Genomic DNA, 17,945 nt, shown 5'->3' with positions numbered 1-17,945 from the left:
TTTTTAAAGTGTTTTAATGGCTGACCTTGATCAGGCAGGCGTTGGATACCACTTGCTTTGAATCCACGATGTCCACCAGAGGTTCTTTCATAGCTACATTCCTGATGCAGGTCATGTCAAAACCATAAACGTTCTCCCACCCTGCTCAAACATAGAAACGTTTGATTTTTGATAAACAGCATGATTAGGGCATAAAATACACAAATGTAAAGATAAGCATTCTATTCCCTGTTTTAAAATGTATCCGATTTCACTGGTCTCAGTATATTTTTTATTTGAGTGCTGGTTAAAATGTAGCTGTAGCTGAATGGAAAATATTTAGTGATATTATAATATTCAGACATTTTTTAATGAATTAAGTCTTTTTGGCTTGTTTTGCTTGAATATCTAAAGATACATTTACTTGAGAAATAACACAGCATAAGATATTAAGGCTCGCTGCTTTCATTGTATCTTGAGTATAGTTCTTCTTACTATATTGGCAGATTTCCCCCCATTTGTTTTGAACTTGTTTATGCTTAAAGGAACTGTATGTAAGAAAAGTATTTCAATTAATCATAAAATGGCCCTGATATGTCACTAGACATTAAGAAATCATGTTAAAGGGTTAGTTCACCCAAAAATGAAAATTATTTCATGAATTACTCACCCTCATGTCGTTGGACACCCGTAACACCTTCGTTCATCTTCGGAACACAAATGAAGATATTTTTGTTGAAAGCTGATGGCTGAGAAAGGCTTCAGAAAGGCCTCCATTGGCATTCAGTACATTCCCACTGACCAACTCACAAGACCCATAAAAGGCATTAAAGACTTCATTACTGTCACGCCCTCACAGCCATCAGTCACTGCTACGCCCACTCATTCACCATCACCGGAATTCTGAACACCTGGGCACCATCACCAGTCACCACTACATAAGCACTCCTCACCTTCACACTCACCGGCTGGTCTTGCACCGATCCCATCATCGACTCCCTGTCCTTCCTAGAAGCCCTCACCTATAACCATCTTCGTCTTCATCGTATTCACCATCATCGTCTTCACCTCCATCGTCCTTCATCTGAGTGTCACCTTCCATCTAAGTATTACCTGTGTCCGTTACCTCTGAATAAATACTTTGCACTTGCACTAATCCATCTGTGTCCTCGTCTGTGTCTGACAGTTACAAAGTCCATCTCACACAATAATTTTACGAAGCTACGAGAATAGTTTTTGTGCGCAAAAAAAATCTAAATAATGACTTTATCCACCAAGTTATTGTCTTCCGTGTAGGTCTCGGACGTGAACTCACCTGGAACTCACGCGATAACGGCGCTCCTCCTCTTCCGGGTCATGTATTCGAACGGCGGAGCTGCGTCATATTCTCGCGCATGCGTCGAGTTCACGTCAATAACTTGGTGGATAAAGTCGTTATTTTGATTTTTGCGCAAAATAACTATTTTCGTCGCATTGTAAAATGATTGTACAGCCACTGTAGTGAGATGGTCTTTGTAATGACGTCTTTATTGCCTTTATGGGTCTTGTGAGTGGGTCAGTGGGAATGTACTGAATGCCAATGGAGGCCTTTCTGAAGCCTTTCTCAGCCATCAGCTTTCAACAAAAATACCTTCATTTGTGTTGCGAAGATGAACGAAAGTCTTACAGGTGTTCAACGACATGAGGGCGAGTAATTAATTAAATAATTTACATTTTTGGGTGAACTAACCCTTTAATTTCAAATACTTATATCACTGACAACAGTAGTCCGGCCAGGATATTGTCATTTAAAAGTTGTTGTTGCAGCCCTCAACTGATGTTGACATGTTGTGTTTTGGCCTGAAGCTCCACCTATCGACCAATCACAAAGTCAGTAATGTTTCGGCATCCGGGTTGCCAGATCTGCTCTAGTTACCACAGCTGCAGCTACAACGTTCCTGTGGATCCTGCACCAATCTGGCAACCTCAAGTCAGGGGGGAGGGGGTGAGGGGATACACCGCTCTACAGTCATTTGAAAGTGATTGCAGTACCAGTTTTGGCCACAATCTTACAAACACTTCCTTTAAAAAAGTAAAGAAGACAAATCTGCTGGCGGAGAAAGACAAAATACACTTATATTCAAGAAACAATCTATGATCTCTGTAAATGTTTATTTTCATTTATACCAAAAAAATACACTTACATATTTCATAAATGATTTGTAAACTTGTAGGCAATATGTACGACTATATATGGACATAACCCTCATCAATCAATATGAAATGTCCATGTGTGTGTTAAGGGATGTCACAGTGAGGAAGTTTTCACATGGGCATCAGGGAGCTGTTATAAAATTGTGGGGTATTGGAATCACTTTTAAATGCACACTTGCTTTTCAATTTTGCTTTAGAATTTACAATCATGTGTTCTCTGTGCATAGGGAGCGGCGGTACTGATAGCACATTTTACAAGATATTTGTCAATGACACTCCAAATACTCCGTTCCGTCAGTCATCTCACGTAATAAGCGAGCACTGACTCCTGCTGCGACTCTGCAGCTCATACTGTATTGAGCAGAGCAGACGCTTTCAGTTTTTAATTAGCGTATATGCCGTGCAACTGAACTAAATGGTTTTTATTTCTATAAAAAATTTAAAAAAACAACAATGGGGTGGTGCTGCCATGGGCAAGTAATGTAATCGGTGTACAGTCGATCACAGTGTACAGTCGATCACAGTGTAACACCAGTAACATGGACTACCGCAGCAAGCCTATTGTGTGTGTATGGGTGACCCCGAATAGTCAAAGATTCGATGCATCGATATGCAGAGCTGAATTCGACCACCGATCTCATATTAAAATCTTTGCGGGTGTTATGAAACAAGGATCATACCATTTTGGCAATATAGGGGTGCTCAATATTTTAAAGACGTGGCGCGGCGCTGAGCTTCGCGTTCGGTGTGCGACCCCTTTAAGGGCGCTGAGCTTTATACCGGACACGCCGCGCCGTGCCTTTAAATTCAAACACATTGTTTTCAATGAGTGTACACACACCAGCGGCGACATTCGGTGCCTGTCTGCGGCGACTCAGGAAGTTGTTCAAAATCCTGCCACGCCACAGAGAGCCATTTCAAGGTTTTATATTAAATGTATATTATATTTCCCTCAAATTATCAATGTGCATAATGATTTCACCCTGTGCTACAGGATACACCCATCGTGCAGCTCTTCTGTCAGAAGTCGATTCAAAATTCAGCTTGCGCGTGTATAATGTCCGTGTTTGGTGTGAGATACCAGAGACGCGGCGCTGAGCTTCTAATTCAAATGTGTAAATCCTTAGTCGGGGACACACCTTTGTGTGTGTATTGGGACTTACAGTGAATTTTGAAGTCCTTGTACTGCCTGTCTTCAATGGCCACCACATAGAGAGCAGCCCTGTCTGGGAACATCAGACCTCCAGGTTTCTAAAGATGAAGAGCACAGAGTCCCTGTTCACTCCCTAGGGACAATGGCTGTACACACACACTCTCATACACAACCATACTTCCTATTTTACACACACATTAACACTAACCAGCCACTTATCTCTGGCGTAGATGACAGTGTTCAGCATGGACTCATAAAAAAGGCAGTAGCCCATCCACTCTGAGATGATGATGTCCACCTGATCTACCGGCAGCTCCGTCTCTTCCACTTTCCCTTTAAAAATGGTTATAACTGGAACACACAGACAGAAATGGCCATGGATATGCTTGATAGATCCTTTCTACTCTGTGAATTTTTAAGGCCAGTGATGTGGGTCAAAACGTGTGTGTGTGTGTGTGTGTGTGTGTGTGTGTGTGTGTGTGTGTGAGCCTGTTTATGTGGTTTATGAGGACACAAATTTGTATAACTACATGGGTATTACACTGGTATTACACTATAAATGTGGTTTATGAGGACATATCAAATGTCCTCATAATTCAAATGGCCTTAAAAACATACTAAATGATGTTTTTTTGAGAAAGTAAAAATGCAGAATGTTTCCTGTGATGGGTAGGTTTAGGGGCAGGGGCAGTGTAAGGGGATAGAAAATACGGTTTGTACAGTATAAAAACCATTATGCCTATGGAGAGTCCCTGTAAACCACATAGACCAACATGTGTGTGTGTGTGTGTGTGTGTGTGTGTGTGTTGAACTTCCATTAAGATACTGCAGTGGTTTGATCAGAAACTGAGCATGTTATAGTGATATTATATTCTAGCTAATTAAAAGAGCTAATTCAAGTAGAGTAAAAGTACCTGTTCTAAATACTACTCAAAGTAGGAGTAAAAAGTAGCCCTTTTAAAAGTACTCAAGAGTAGTAAGTATTATGCTATAAATGTAATACCACCTTATACCCTGCTAATTAAAAATTTAGCCTACTCTTTTATGGATGATTCTCAGTAAGAACAAAAAAAAAAACATGAGATCACCAACAGCATTTCAATATTTCTTTGACTATTTATTTTTATTTTTGACTGCCATTAAAAATACAGCCATGTAATATTTGAGAAAACAACCAATCATCTAGTACCATTTATGACAACCATTCAGCAGTGGTTTTCATTTGGTTAATTAAAAAAGGTTGCAAAGTGTTGTACATTAACAATTTATCGTAAAAAAGCAGAGTTCTTTCTTTTCAAGATACAGTCCTACTGCTTTAATTTCAATAGATGTTTTCTCTGAAAAAAATAATACACTTAATAAATCTGAATCAAGTAACTCACAATTTTCACCACTGATTATTTTTGCTTGCAATCAAAAAAGAAACCTTATTTAAATATAAATATGATGTTTTATGAAAGTGAATTGCTTTATACATGGACTAAATTGCCATGTGAGAACACATTACATTAAAATATGCACTTAAATATGCTGACAGAAAGCAGGTTAATGCATTTTCATATTAAAAGAAATCGATGTAAGGGACAAAAATCCAGCAGGGACGATCGGTTAATGCCTATAATGCACTTTAAAGTCTGGCAAAAAAATCAAGCTAACTGAAGTGTTTCCAGCAGATGGCACCGCGAGCTTGTGCAGCGCTAACAGAACACGGACCATTTGTGTGGCCAATTTTTTGTAATTGTTTAAGGCAATTAACCGATTTCAGTCATCATAGCGCAACCAGCAACCCCCTTTCATAAAGCATGTATGCGTCTCACTCTAGGCTGGTCGCTATGGTTGATTTGACGTGAGTCACACGCGTGATGGAGACACAGGACGGATTATTCATCTTAGCCAATAACGTTGACAGGAAGAAAAAACAAAACAATGTAGTGACGGCAGGTTTAGGGAAAATAGCGCAGCAAAAATACAGATACAGCACAGTGTACTCAAGTAAAAGTAAAAGTACACTGTTTTTATACTACTTAAAAAAGTACAATTCCTGAGAAAAACTACTCAATTACAGTAACACGAGTATTTGTAATTTGCTACTTTACACCACTGCATATAATTAGATTACAGTAAAAGAGCATGCGTATTTGGCGTACTGTACAAGGGAGCGCTCCGAGCTCGGAATATATCTCAAACCTAGCGTAGCCTACTCCGCTGTATCCCTGAATAAGAACAAGTGAGGAGTCGGGTGGCAGAGGGATACAGAAAAGACTTGAGGAACGAAGGTGAGCCGGCGATATATAGGCCTTCAATCGTACTGAATGGGTAGATAAATTGAACATGCTCCTCCCGAACTTTGTTAATAAAACATCATTTAATTTTAAAGTTTCATCATGAATAGACACTGCATTTCTGTATGCTGTCTTGTTAATAAACCAACACTTAGGGCCAGATTTACTAACAGCTTGTGCCAGTGCAAATCCTCTTTTGGCATTAAAAAAACTGGCTCATGATTTAATAAAGACATGCAGAAAAAACACTGCACTGAAAAGTCTTGGGCACAGTTATTTTTGCAGCTGACCTTATGCATATGCATTTGAAGGAGTTTCCCTTTCAGACACAAAATCTATGGGAGAAGAGTTACATTAATCATGCAAGGTGATTTAGTGTGGTTTGCGCTCGTAAATTCACTGCTAATTACAGCCCCCCAAAAAAGTATGTCTTTAACCAGACGGCAGTCGCTAACTGGTAGATTGTGTTGGTCATTATGGAAATGATCCGGCTGCATCTGTGTTGATTAATCTGCGAGTCGTAAGTAGATCACGCGCAGAACTTTCCACTTCCATCGGTGCTTTTATTCAATTGCGCTCTCACGCTATTTTGCCCTGTTTAGTAATACTGGCCTTCAAACCTTATCTTATTTGGAGGTCAGTAATATTCAAGTGACAATAAAGACATAACATGCAAAACTGTTTTCAACTGTGATTAAATCAGGTTATTTTAAAATTATAATAATATATTCACAATAGTACTGTTTTACTGTACTTTTTGCCATGGTGATACGCATATGTGGCTTCTTTTAAAAACATAACAAATCTTATAGACCCCAAACTTTTGAAAAAACAAAACAAAAATGTTTACTGGAAAATGATAAAAATATTGGGCTTCATTTTATTTTGATGGTTACTTTAACACATTCTGATGACTATAGGTAACGTTGCTCCTACATGTCTACTAAATCTCATCAGTGTTATTAGAGTATTAGTAGACTGGTGGGGTTAAGGTTAAAATAAATTGACATGTACTTTCAAAGTTACTTATAGTCGGTAGAATGTATTTTGGGGGAGCAACAAAATAGAGAGTTAGCAGATCATGAGTTGGCAGTTGGCAGTCTAATATTGAGCGTTAGCTGACATCTAGTTGCAAAGTTACTTATAGTCAACATGTTCCAAAGGGACCATCAAAATAAAGTGCTGCCAGATACTGATTAACATGTCTTATTGGGAAGACAGTGTCCTTGACTCCTTTATAGTTATTTTATCATTTGTAAAAGCAGAATGTTGCCATTTAAATTCTCTCTTGATATTGAGATTACTGCAGAGGTTTTAAATGAGGTATATTTAGGAGAAGGACGCTCAACAACCACGCTTTATCCCATCAGTCTCTCATCTTAATTGTCATTCTGCTTTTCTCACACACCTATACAAGCCAGCCAACTACACAGCAAACACACACGTCTACAATATCTACACACATCGAATCTGCTTACCACTGTCCAGATGATTGGCCTTGATGATTTTCTCAGAGTATTCTGATATACTTGAGCATTCAATCTGAATAAGAAAAAGAACATAGAACAATATTACAATTTTAACTTGCAGTCGTTATTTCATGTTCTCTTGTACTTCTTAGACACCAGCACAGAAGCTCATGGTTGGTTACATGCTGGTTTAACTTGTAGACAGTGTTTTCCCCTTCTCTATCCTTAAATCCTCTTTCAGACAAGACATACATAGTCTTATAGAAACACTGTGATTTGGGTAATGTTAAATACTTTCCAGTTCCTGTTTGGCTTATAATTATTATTAAGCAAACTTAGAAAAGTATAAATTCTAAAAATGCATAGAAAAAATGTATGTGCTCTATTAAGTCAGATTTAGTTTTTTGTTTTATCTGATAAGAAGATGTGTGAAGAAGGCAAACCTACGAGGGAAACGCAATAAAACATTTTTTTTAAACTTTGCCTCAAAAGAGTATATGATTGGATAACTGAACTAACCCGAGCTGTTTCCTTGCACAGCATCTCAAATGCTGTTTTAGTTATTCTGAAATTCCTGAGCCAAAGTCTGTCATCGAAAAGATTTGGTAAAATGACCTCCCGGAACTGTCTCACATGATTGCATTAAGGTACTCTAGTCTACATTACTCTAAGCAATAAGATAGATCCTATCTTATCTGTGTTCGAATCTAGTCTAATCTACATTCTGATGTTTTTATGCTTGGTGTCTGCTTCAATTTGTTTGTAAAGCACTTTGGTCAACATCATTGCTGTTTTTAAATGTGCTTAAGAAATAGAACAAGAACACATTCACAAACATTATGCATTCGAATGCAAGATAACATGACAATGCTTACTGCGTTTTGTCTGTGCGCTCCCCAGACAGCAACATAGTGTCGGCCAAGATCCGGGCCATGTAAAAGTGGATTCAGTGCGTACTAGATGTGGGTCAGATCTGGGCCTGTGTTGCTGTCAGGGTTTGAGGCGCAATCAATTTATGATGTACGATAAAAGAGCCACTGCGGCTTCCTCGATTGCAGCAACTTCCATTTTTATAACAGATATTTTGCGCAAATTTCCCAGGAAGTAACGTATAGCATACTGGTAACACTTTAGAATAATGGCCATTACTTAACATTAGTTAATGTATTAACTAACATTAACTAGCCACGAGCAGTTCATTTGTTACTGTATTTGTTCATCTTTGTTAACGTTAGTTAATATAAATACAGCTGTTAATGATTTGTTCATGTTAGTTCACAGTGCATTAACTAATGTTAACAAGATTTTAATGATGTATTAGTAAATGTTTAAATTAACATTAATAAATGCTTTATAAGTGCAGTTCATTATTAGTTCATGTTAACTAATGTAACTAACTAATGACCTGTTACCGATTATATTTATTATTAAAATTATTAAATTAATACTAAATGAGACAATAAAAGCCATCCCTACACCTACCCCTAACCCAATAAATACTTTCATTATTATTCAACATTTCGTTAGGCACTTTATTTCCACTTTTAGAACATTTTATTAATTGTCATTGTTATTGTAAAAAAAAAAAAAAAAGTGTAATTGGAAAAGGGAAAAGAGCGAGCTCGGCACAAGGCGGATTTGAACCCAAGTCGATTGCGTCAAAACCTAGATCGTTGAGCCTTAGTTGCAGACATTGTAATCTGCATGTCCTTTATTAACCTTTTTAATCTTGTTTGGCCCAACAAGGCATTGTTAGGCGGAGCTAGTGCAAACAGTCGACTCACCTACATTCCTCAAAAGGGCAAAATAAATAGCACTTTAATTGTGTTTTATTATGTGTGCAAAAAAAGGAGGAGGAAGCGAAAGAGGAGATTATGGACACATCATGGCTTTGGAAAAGAAGGTCAACCTGGCATGCCAGCTTTGTGAACGGAGCTTGAGGTGATCAATATGCCATTTCATATTGCATTTTCATTGGCTACTCAGTAGACGTATAGGTCGTAGCAGCAAACACACTGTGAGTTGAGAACTGTGAAAATTAATCACAGACTATCTTTGGTTGCAAGGCAATGGCCATCTTTGAACCTCACTCACTGTACGATTTAGGACCGACGCATAGAAGTCACGACCACAGAAATCGCCTTTATTGGTTATCTTTCGCCTGGGAAATGTTCCTCTGGCCCCGGCCACCTAAAGAGCATTATTTAGCATGTAGTCCAGATTCCTGTCCCGTTGTTAGATAGAAATATGTAAATGAGCACACACAGTAACAGAGCTGTCAATGGCCTGAGGCTAAAGGGAAGAGGAGAGATTAAGTAAGAAGCTGCCAGCAGTAGAAGTGAGAGGTTGATTTCTGACAGCACAGATCATTCTGCCTCATGACATCCCTTGTGTTTTCCCAGCAATCGTTCGTGTCCATAGCCATCGCCGTCAACTCGAGTGTTGCACGCGGAGTCAGCCAGCATCGCTTCAACTGACAAACCCTAAGAACTCTCGCTTTCTTCTGTATATGGCAGCCCCACCTGTTTCTAAAAAAGTTTCACGTACTGCAGTGGCTCAGCATTGAGTTTAAAAGTAATCACAGAAGCCCAAAACACAGTCAGCACATTTCAACTCTCAGAAGAAAAGTTCTTGATGTGCATGATCAAGACGAGATGAAATTGCCTGTTCTTGAGCTGCAGTAAACAGAGATCAAGGCCAAAACTTTGCAAACATGACAAGTTTAAATATTAAAGATGATTTTATCTTTTGGTTTCATTCAGAGTTTGGGTGAATTACTATAATTGGCATGTATTAGGTGTTTATTTAAAAGTATTTTGCTAAGCATTAATGGACTTTTCCTGATTAATTTCATGCTATCAAATGGAACAAAAAATGTTCACAGTAAAGCACTTATAATGGAAGCATAGGTCTTTACATCAGGGTAAATGTTATACTGTTGTATATTATAACATGAGAAGATAGCCTCTTTTCCCGACAGCGTTGTTAAAACAAGTGATAAGCCACTGCCAGGGTTTTTGATAATTTTCACAAAAATGTTATGGCCCATAGAATATTTTGTCGTATGAATATCTGACCATCCAATATATCGAAAGAGCAGACCCTCTGCTTTTAAACAAACAAAAAATACAAACTTTATGCATTCCTTTTTTTCAACACATGAATATGGGTAAGTTTCATAAGAAAGCTACATTTTGAACAAAAAACTAAGAAAATTACATTTTTGTCAAAGACTACATCCAGATCAGATTCATAATGCTTGCACAGTCCTGTAGCTCGTCCTGGGTCCACTTTTGATTCAGTAACATTAGGTAGTTTTGATTTATATGACGTTTAATGTTGATGATCACGATATTTTACATATACATCTGCTTCCATACGATCACTTGTTTTTTGCATCTTATTTACCTGTGTTTTGATCAGGAGATTCTGTACTCATTCAGAAGATGAGTAATAACGTAACCCTTAGCGTAAAACAGTGAAAACCTGGAAACGGTTTGTTTGGCGGCGAAGCGTTTTCTCACAAATAATGAAAAATTCTGTGTTTGGTGGGGAAAGAGTTAAGTTACCCAATATTCTCCTATCATGACAAAGTTAAGCTAATAAGCCCCATGGCATGACGTGTGAGAACATTAGAAACAGACTGTTTTCAATGATAACATGCTGGTAACATAACCAGGAGTTGATATGCCTAAGACAGCAGTTAAAAACGTCTAAAAGGATGATTCAGACAACTTTACAGCTCAAATAACATGCTTTTTTGTACAGACATGTTATAAGCAGTTTAACAAAATAAGTCCCATAGATTTATTTTGTAAACGCATCTTCTACTGTAGTTTCTACTGTAAACTTTTTTGCAACCTGAGGGATGTCAAAAAATTATTTCAGTTGTAACTGACACCAAGTTATAGGTGCATAGCATGTATGCTAGTTCTGCACAATAAATGGAAATGTATCAGATGTGCACGTCACATTGGTTTGCGATAAATGCACGATTTAATACTTCAAAAAGTTATGTATAATCAAAGTTTTAGGTCAATGCAGATAGCATAGCAACTGGCACCTGAATATTAGTTGTGATATGTCTTCCTGTGTGTGTGCATGATTTTGTGCGCGTGCTTTGAGGCAAGACAATCACAAGCTGCAATGCTCTCACAGCAAACTAATCTGAGAAGATGAGTCAGCCAGAGGCATCCACAGCTGCTGCTGCTGACGACTGAGTGCCAAAATGAAGAAGCACCTAAAAGATATGGCAATATTTTGGTTTTAAAAGAGATGACCACATGCAAACTGATGTTATTTGCGAAACACATAAATCTCGAGTGGCAACGCAAAGGGGAAGCTCTACAAATCTTTGCAATCAACTCAAGATGAAGCACAAGAATTTGTATCAGCTATGCTCGGCAGAACATTTTTTCAAGCCCAGATGAATCTACCCTTGTTCACGAACCTAAGCAACAATCCATAGCATCAAGTTTTGAAAGCTTAAAGGGTTAGTTTACCCAAAATGTGATGTTTATCTGCTTACTCCCAGTGCATCCAACATGTAGGTGTCTTTGTTTCTTCAGTAAAACACAAATGAAGATTTTTTACTCCAACTGTTGCTGTGTGCCAGTCATATACTGGTGTGAATGGGTAAGGCTCTATGAGAGCAAAACATACAAAATAAAAGAACATGCTTAGGCAACGTGTACAAAAACCCTGCTGCTCCTGACGACACATTGATTTCTTAAGACACCAACCGATCGGTTTCTGTGAGAAACCGAGCAGTATTTATGTATGTATTATATATTTTATATTTTTTTTACCTCATATCCCGACGAGTCTCATCAAGTTTTCCCATCGGGTATTACTTCCGTCTGGTGAGGTCAAGCTGTTGCGAAAATAAATAAATATATATATATACAGAATCCTCATTAGTGCCTGCGCGGATCGGTCGAATGAGGCATCTATATGTCTATGATCGCGACAGCTTGACCTCACCAGACGGAAGTAATACCTGATGGGAAAACTTGATGAGACTCGTTGGAATATAGGGTTGGCACCTTCAATACAGAAAAATAAGGGACGCCTGCCGCAGCGGTGGCCACACCCCTTGGGGCCACGATGACCACAGTCCTGATGGTGTGCCAGTGCAGTCAGGGCCGGCGTTTGCTATAGGCGAGCTAGGCGGTTGCCTAGGGCGACAATTGTGTTAGGGGCGCGAGCGCGCTCTAGTGCCGCCCATTACTACCCATTAAGCATCGAATCGGAACAAGCGAAATACAACATAATGTTCATTAAACATGATCATCATAGGGCGCCCCCTCAGCCACACGTTTAATTACTTATCAACCTGATTATTAGATTGAATTTATGGTGATTATTGATTATTAGTTCAGGCTTTAGGTCAGGCAAGTGCTCATCTTGCGCGTTCATCAAAAATGAGGCGCCTAAACCCCGCGGATGCACAGGGACGGAAAAAGAGAAAAAAAGAAAGGAAGAAAATTGAAAGAAAGTCCAGTATAGAGGTTAGTCTTCTTATCTCAGCCAATAAGTTGTCAAACAAAATAAAATTACTCAGTATCTTATCAACTAATATTTATTTTATAAATATTATTAATATTGTCACTAAGCTATCACTTGCTAGTTTTCTACATAATTACTATACGTATTGCAAACATAACTTCACTGACAATAATCTACAATAACCTACATGTCATTTAAATATCAAAAGTCCAGTTCGTTATGAATAACGTATGCATGTTATTTATAAAAAGTACAAACGCTCTCTACGTGGGCGTCGGAAGGAAATAAATACGGCCTCTCGGTTTTTTTTTTTTTTACTGGAGCAGCCTAACCATAGATGCCATATTATTTACATTAAATACAAATATGCTGTGTTCACAAAATTCTTTACGGTGGTTATAGTCAGGGGCGGAGCCAGGCGATGTAAACATTCGGGGCTTAGCCCAAACCTAGGGGGGTCCGGGGGCATACTCCCCCGGGGAGATTTTTTTACCATTTACATCAGCTAAATGCACTATTTTTCAGGCTGTTTGAGATAATAGAATGCCTAAAAATCTATATACTATCTGGGAAAATGATAAGTTACTCAGTAAAAAAAAAAAAAAAAATCACCCAGTAGAGGTGCCTACAACCTGTTTTGTAGTTAACTGTTCTCCAGCTGCACTGTCAGAAAAAAAGGTACATTGCTGTCACTGGGGCGGTACCCTAAGGCAGTGGTTCCCAACCCCATTCCTGGAGCCCCCCTAACACTGCACATTTTGCATGTCTCCTCAATCAAACACACCTGATTCAGGTCATCAGCTCATTAGTAGTGACTCAAAGACCTGAAATGGGTGTGTCAGTCAAAGGAGATATGCAAAATGTGTAGTGTTAGGGGGGCTCCAGGAATGTGGTTGGGAACCACTGCCCTAAGGTACAAAACCGAAAAGGTACTAATATGTACCTTTAAGGTACTAATATGTACCTTTAAGGTTCTACTATGTACCTTTAAGGTACTATTTAGCACTCTTAAAGTACTGATATGTACCTTTTAAGGTACTGATATGTACCATTTAGGGGTAAGGTACAAAGATGTACCTTTTCACTTTTGTACCTTAGGGTACCACCCCAGTGACAGCACTGTACCTTTTTTTTCTGAGAGTGTGTAGTGAATCCAAAACACCAAAAATGTTAAGGATGACTCATTTTCACCCCTGGCAAATAAAAAAAGGCAACCATTATCTGACTATTTTTAAGTTAGCCTATAGGTAAAATTGTAAACATCATTATTAATCTTTAGAGTTCAGTTTGGTTTGCTTTGTGCTTAGCTGACAAGTTTTCGGCTGCAAACTTTCACGGTTGGTTAGTTCTACAAAGGAAATGCCCATATTTGGATTAGACAGTGCTGCGTGTGAGACTGAGAACTTTATAATGTTACCAGGCATGACATGTTTCTGTGAATGGAGACGGCACGGGAGCTCGCGTTAGAATAACTTTGGATGATAAAGTTGGATGACAATACAGTCATGTAATTCAAGTGTTACAACAGCGGATTCACAAACCTGTAACACTTTCGTCTGACGCAGAATCTCTCTCTGGCCGGTGAGGTTTAGTGTTCCTTTTAAAAAATGTGTAGTGTCCATGTTAACTAGAGTTAACTACGACGCCGGTGAAATACAAAAGTCCGCCAATCCCTGATGACAACGACGAAGAAGAAGCTGTATATTCTTCTTCGTTAGTTTTTATTGGCAGTTGGCATTGACAAACAAGCTGAGTGATGTGCGATGCATTGCCGACCGCCACACACACGGTAATAGAGCTTTTGTTTCATTTTTTGCCGCTCCAGTCTGAAAGACTGAGAGGAAATGAAACAAAAGTAAAGTGTTATATATATATATATTTTTTTAAACTAAAAGATTCGGGGCTTTTGACAAAACATTCGGGGCTTAAGCCCAATTAGCCACCCCCCCGCTCCGCCCCTGGTTATAGTGTAGTGGTAAGACGCACGGCATCGAGATTTGATGCAGGTCGATCAGAGGTTCGATCCTGCCTTTTGCCACACTCGCTCTATTCCCTTTTCCCATCACATATCAGATCGGAAAGGCATTTATTTTCAATAAAAAGTGAGAAAATGTTTGAAAAGTGGAAATAAAGCGCCGAACATGTTTAATAATAAGTGCTTCTCGATAGGGGTAGGCCTAGGAAAACAGACTTGCTGAATTAGAGACGATAAAAGTGAGTGGAGTGGGGTGGGGGGCGCAAAACTCCATCTCGCCTAGGGCAACCAAAGAGCTAGAGCCGGCCCTGAGTGCAGTGGTCGTATATCATAACTTAAAACATGTTTTCATAATTTGTATATATATTAAGATGGATATCAATGGACATTATAATAGGATATCTGCTATTGAAATCAGTGTGAACAGATGCACTCAGTATAATACACAGCTATGACAATGAAAAACAAACTGAGCTGCTGTAACCTAGAGGGGAGTAGGATAAGAAATTGCTAATTAACTTGAGTAATTTTATAGTGTTGTGAACAAAGATTTTGACTAAAATATTTGTCATTGTTTGCAGTAACACCATCCAAACAGTGAAACCACACCTAGATAACTGTAAATGATATAATATCTACAATCATTTCTTATTTTAATAAAACACTCAACAACATTTTTATTTTTGGTAAGTTAAGTAAATATATTTATGTATTATTCCTTTTTTATATAGTCTATTGATAATTCTATAGTATTGGATGATGCAATTATTTAAATTTGTTAAGCTTAACAAATAGTTGTTTATTTTATTCCTAAAAGGTCCTATTTTGATTAAATATCTATTAAATATATATCTTATCTCTTATTAAAGTAATGCTTGTGTCTGACTGTACAACTTAACCTTAATAAACAAAACATACCATAACATCATTAATGTAGCCTACATTATTAACATTATTTCTTAATAGGCAGCATATGAAATCTATTGTTATCAATCAAAAAATTATTTTGATATAGGGTATTTGGACCTGCCTCCGCCATCGTTTCAAATGGATTCTGCCCATATAGAAAATAACCACCGGCGAGGCGCGGTCCCCTCCTCTTCTGACTCTGATTGGCCGTGATTCATGGCCCGTGAACCTGAAACCAACCAATCAAACAAACCAACGACGGCAGCGACCCAATTCGCAGAATAGGACGTGTCTTCACACAATGAGGGTGGACCTATGTAAAATACAGGAAAAAGTCATTTTTCCTGAAAATACGGGACGATTCCGTATTTCACGGGACGGGTGGCAACCCTATTGGGATATGAGGTAAAAAAATCTACATAAATATTGTTTGGTTTCCCACAGAAACCGATCGGTTTGTGTCTTAAGACATCAATGTGTCATCAGGAGCCGCAGGGTTTTTGTGCACGTTGCCTAAGCATGTTTTTTTTGTTTGCATGTTTTGCTCTCATAGAGCCTTACCCATTCATATGATTATATGACTGGCACACAGCAACGGTTGGAGTAAAAAATCTTCATTTGTTAGTTTTCGGTGAACTAACCCTTTAACCTGCCAGCTAATGACATCATAGAGAAATAACATTGGCCATAACACGCTATCTGTTAAAGGATATGGTTCCGATCGCCACAGTCAGGAAACCTTTTTTTAGTTCATACCTGGAAATCAGCAATCATTATAGGGCTTGCTGATGCACTAATGTCCATACTTACTGTTAGAGGTTGTAAAGTATTAAGCTTCACTGAGTAACTCATTCTGCATCATTTGAGCTGTGTATGAACATGTATGTTGTTTGCCTGGCAGAACAAAAATCCCATTAACTTACAATGAAGCAGGGAAAAGAACAACATATGTATCTTATTTTTCAACATGCAAGTAAGACATGTTCTGTGAATGTGACTTTTGATTCGTTAGCCGCTATGGTAAAACTCAAGAATAACAAAGTACAAAACTTGAATAAAATGATTAACTTTAATAACGTTTCACTATGAAACAGTGTGTTTACAATTATGATAATACATTTAAATTATATGATTCGGCTACAAAATCCAATGGACACCTAAAGCAAACTTTTTTGAAATTGACCACAGTTCTTTTACATAAAAAATAAGGTGGATATAATTATCAGAGTAGGCAGAAATACCCCAGTATTGTGGCAGCCAACTTTGCATGGGCAAAAATCTAGTTTATATTCATCACTGATCAAGTGTTTCTCATTTGCGATGAGCACTGTAACAGACACTGAGGAGAGTTTGTGCTCTCTTGTATTTAAATATGATGAAGCCATTCAGAGAATTGTTCATTATCACAGTGCAACTGGATAAGAGCACCGAGGTGCAAATCACATCAGCACAATTACAGCAGAAGACCGCGACTCAGACCCCAACACACGGCTAGGCTCCTAAGATAGTTTTATTCTCTTCTGAAAACTGAAGAAAGCTCTTGAACATTCTGTCCCAAGAGGATGGTAGGACACATAAAATCAGGTTTTTCTCTCTATTCATACTCGGCTTCACTTGGCTTAACAAGCTCAGGCTTTGGTTCTCAAAGAGAAAGTGCTAAACAAGCACCACATGGTTAATGTGGCCCCTCTGACCTTCACTGCTTTCTTTGGTGTGCCTTTTCTCAGATTTATCAGAAGAGCCAATTACCACAGCCTCACAATGTAGTGTGTTAGAGCCTGATATATCAGCACGGCCAATAAAGGCTGCCTGCTGAAAACCTTCACTAACCACTGGGGAAGAATGCATTAAGGGGGAGAGGTCGGAATGGACAGGTCAGGAAGTGAGAAAGCGAAATGGAATGAAATTAGGGAATTGCTAAACATTAAAACAGAAGGGCCCCTTAAAAAAGTACTATGGTGGTGTAATGGTATAGGGATGATATCACATGGTAATCTAACTGCACTTTCATTTTATCTGTCAAGTCACGTTTATTTATATAGCACTTTATATCATAAAGATTATTTCACATTAATAAACAGAAAAATGTGTTCATTTTGTACATTTCATCCACTATGAAACCAATTAATTGTCAGCTGTAAAGCAGAACTACGGAAGATAATAGTGTTACTATTTATCTTAGTTTAGTTTAATGTTATTTTTAAAATTCAATTCAATAATACTCAGTGTTGCTAAGTTCAATTATGAAACAAGTTAATCAATGCAGCTATTGTATAAGCAGCTCTTCAGAATTCAGCTCAAGTCAGTTCAATGTTGATTCAATTCTTGGGAATGACCGTTACAGGTCCTGCACAGTGGCCAGAGGGATTTTGAGCCATTCCCCTTCCAGAACAATGGCCAGGTCACTACCTGATGCTGGTGGAGAAAAATGTTTTCTAACTTGCTCCTCAAAAATACCCAAAAGTGGCTAAAAATAT

At 38.3% G+C, this 17,945-nt stretch overlaps 1 protein-coding gene across 1 annotated transcript in view; it reads right to left on the bottom strand.

Annotated features, from left to right (window-relative positions):
• Positions 1-17,945, bottom strand: part of LOC137043766 (protein arginine N-methyltransferase 8-B) — a 47,639-nt gene that overhangs the window by 11,021 nt on the left and 18,673 nt on the right. Inside the window, exons 4-7 of the mRNA XM_067420181.1 lie at positions 7,086-7,149; positions 3,534-3,676; positions 3,336-3,423; positions 26-141 (exon numbers count right to left, since the gene is read on the bottom strand). Coding sequence (XP_067276282.1) covers positions 26-141; positions 3,336-3,423; positions 3,534-3,676; positions 7,086-7,149 — 411 coding nt within the window. The remainder of the gene's footprint in view (positions 1-25; positions 142-3,335; positions 3,424-3,533; positions 3,677-7,085; positions 7,150-17,945) is intronic.

The sequence above is a fragment of the Pseudorasbora parva genome, chromosome 16, assembly GCF_024679245.1.
Source record: "Pseudorasbora parva isolate DD20220531a chromosome 16, ASM2467924v1, whole genome shotgun sequence".
In the NCBI taxonomy this organism is placed as follows: Eukaryota; Metazoa; Chordata; class Actinopteri; order Cypriniformes; family Gobionidae; genus Pseudorasbora; species Pseudorasbora parva.
The sequence above is the reverse complement of the archived record's forward strand: the minus strand, read 5'-3'. Positions and strand labels throughout refer to the sequence as shown.